The sequence below is a fragment of the Nanorana parkeri genome, unplaced genomic scaffold (genome assembly GCF_000935625.1).
Source record: "Nanorana parkeri isolate BGI_ZX_2015 unplaced genomic scaffold, ASM93562v1 scaffold748, whole genome shotgun sequence".
Lineage (NCBI taxonomy): Eukaryota > Metazoa > Chordata > Amphibia > Anura > Dicroglossidae > Nanorana > Nanorana parkeri.
The window spans coordinates 308238-311357 of record NW_017307016.1 but is presented as its reverse complement, the minus strand read 5'-3'; the positions used below and the strand labels follow the sequence as shown (position 1 = coordinate 311357).

The following is a 3120-nucleotide window of genomic DNA, read 5'->3' as shown; positions in this document are numbered from 1 at the left end:
CCCCACCACAGTACTATTCTACTAGCCTGTCACATGACACACCGGCCCCTCCTCCCCACCACAGTACTATTCTACTAGCCGGTCACATGACACACCGGCCCCTCCTCCTCCCCATCGCAGTACTATTCTACAAGACCGGTCACATGACACACCGGGCCCTCCTCCTCCCCACCGCAGTACTATTCTACTAGCCCAGGGGTAGGCAACCTTGGCTCTCCAGCTGTGCTGAAACTACAAATACCATCATGCTTCTGGGAGTCATGCCCGTGGCTTGCAATGCCTTATGGGATTTGTAGTTTCAGCACAGCTGGAGAGCCGAGGTTGCCTACCCATGTACTAGCCGGTCACAAGACACACCGGGCCCTCTTCCTCTCCAGTCTGCTGGGTGAGGCGTCTTGATGACATCAGCACCGATCCCTGCGTCAATACACTGCGAGCGCAGGGGGCGGAGCCGCGACACCCTACACCGTCAGTCTTCCTGGTATGGGTGACACTGGGCGTCATTCAGCTCGGAAACGCTGAGGACATCTTGTGGCTGAACAGAGGTACTGCAAGAGGGAAGGTTATTATCACAGCGGAGCGTCTATCGGAGAGCCAGGAGCGGGCGGAGAGACTGCTGGGAGAGACTGCCGGGTGAGACTGCCGTGAGAGACTGCCAGGTGAGACTGCCGGGTGAGAGACTGCCGTGAGAGACTGCCGGGTGAGAGACTGCCGGGTGAGAGACCGCCGGGTGAGACTGCCGTGAGAGACTGCCAGGTGAGACTGCCGGGTGAGAGACTGCCGTGAGAGACTGCCGGGTGAGAGACTGCCGGGTGAGAGACCGCCGGGTGAGACTGCCGTGAGAGACTGCCAGGTGAGACTGCCGGGTGAGAGACTGCCGTGAGAGACTGCCGGGTGAGAGACTGCCGGGTGAGAGACCGCCGGGTGAGACTGCCGTGAGAGACTGCCAGGTGAGACTGCCGGGTGAGAGACTGCCGTGAGAGACTGCCGGGTGAGAGACTGCCGGGTGAGAGACCGCCGGGTGAGACTGCCGTGAGAGACTGCCAGGTGAGACTGCCGGGTGAGAGACTGCCGTGAGAGACTGCCGGGTGAGAGACTGCCGGGTGAGAGACCGCCGGGTGAGACTGCCGTGAGAGACTGCCAGGTGAGACTGCCGGGTGAGAGACTGCCGTGAGAGACTGCCGGGTGAGAGACTGCCGGGTGAGAGACCGCCGGGTGAGACTGCCGTGAGAGACTGCCAGGTGAGACTGCCGGGTGAGAGACTGCCGTGAGAGACTGCCGGGTGAGAGACTGCCGGGTGAGAGACCGCCGGGTGAGACTGCCGTGAGAGACTGCCAGGTGAGACTGCCGGGTGAGAGACTGCCGTGAGAGACTGCCGGGTGAGAGACTGCCGGGTGAGAGACCGCCGGGTGAGACTGCCGTGAGAGACTGCCAGGTGAGACTGCCGGGTGAGAGACTGCCGTGAGAGACTGCCGGGTGAGAGACTGCCGGGTGAGAGACCGCCGGGTGAGACTGCCGTGAGAGACTGCCAGGTGAGACTGCCGGGTGAGAGACTGCCGTGAGAGACTGCCGGGTGAGAGACTGCCGGGTGAGAGACCGCCGGGTGAGACTGCCGTGAGAGACTGCCAGGTGAGACTGCCGGGTGAGAGACTGCCGTGAGAGACTGCCGGGTGAGAGACTGCCGGGTGAGAGACCGCCGGGTGAGACTGCCGTGAGAGACTGCCAGGTGAGACTGCCGGGTGAGAGACTGCCGTGAGAGACTGCCGGGTGAGAGACTGCCGGGTGAGAGACCGCCGGGTGAGACTGCCGTGAGAGACTGCCAGGTGAGACTGCCGGGTGAGAGACTGCCGTGAGAGACTGCCGGGTGAGAGACTGCCGGGTGAGAGACCGCCGGGTGAGACTGCCGTGAGAGACTGCCAGGTGAGACTGCCGGGTGAGAGACTGCCGTGAGAGACTGCCGGGTGAGAGACTGCCGGGTGAGAGACCGCCGGGTGAGACTGCCGTGAGAGACTGCCAGGTGAGACTGCCGGGTGAGAGACTGCCGTGAGAGACTGCCGGGTGAGAGACTGCCGGGTGAGAGACCGCCGGGTGAGACTGCCGTGAGAGACTGCCAGGTGAGACTGCCGGGTGAGAGACTGCCGTGAGAGACTGCCGGGTGAGAGACTGCCGGGTGAGAGACCGCCGGGTGAGACTGCCGTGAGAGACTGCCAGGTGAGACTGCCGGGTGAGAGACTGCCGTGAGAGACTGCCGGGTGAGAGACTGCCGGGTGAGACTTTCCCGGGAGAGACTGCCGGGAGAGACTGCCGGGTGAGACTGCCGGGTGAGACTGCCGTGAGAGAGACTGCCGGGTGACATTTACCAAAAATGTATCTCAAATAATGTTGTTGAATTCATTTAGAAGAAGTTTAGCCTGCAGTTGTCACTTCACACCCACGTCAGTCTGCTCTCTGCAGGGACATGCTGCTGCCTCCGGGGTGCCGGGTGCTCGTCATGGAAGGGGCCGCAAACAACATGGTGGACGAGGCGGCGGTGAGAGCCGCCGGAGAGATCCAGAGCTTGGCGCAGAGGCTGCAAGAGAGCGTGGCCACCGGTATATGTATTCGGGACGCACCGATACCGGTTTTTCTTGGGGTACCCGCCGATACAGAGTACCGATACCGGAAGTCAGGCGGCGTGTAAGACACGGCGCCCGGCTTCCCGATTAGCAGGGAAGCCGCCCCCATGCTTCTCGTCACCAGGTGACGAGGGAGTATGAAGCCGGCTTTCTGGCCAATCAGGAAGCCCGGTTCCTGTATAATGAGACGCCGCCCGGCTTCCCGATTGGCCGGGAAGCCGGCCCCATGCTCCCTCGTCATGAGGCGATGAGGGAGCATGGAGCCGGCCAATCGGGAAGCTGGGCAGCGTATAATGACTCGCTGCCCGGCTTCCTGATACCAGAAGCTCGTGATACCAGTATCGGTGCATCTCTAATATGTATACACTCCAGTGGCATCACGCGGGGGGTGCGGCCGGGGCCCGGGTGACACCAAAATGACTGACATTCATTTTGGTGTCACCCCCCCCCCTCTAAAAAGTCGGGCACTCCGGGTCATGGAGTGTCAGGAGAGGGGAGGGGGCCC

The 3120-nt window shown here is 62.5% G+C and overlaps 1 protein-coding gene across 1 annotated transcript in view; it reads left to right on the top strand.

Moving 5' to 3' along the window:
* The window catches only part of GLYCTK (glycerate kinase), a gene marked incomplete at its 5' end in the record, with an annotated part of 9516 nt that overhangs the window by 2830 nt on the left and 3566 nt on the right, over positions 1-3120 (top strand). Inside the window, one exon of the mRNA XM_018564374.1 lies at positions 2455-2591. Coding sequence (XP_018419876.1) covers positions 2455-2591 — 137 coding nt within the window. The remainder of the gene's footprint in view (positions 1-2454; positions 2592-3120) is intronic.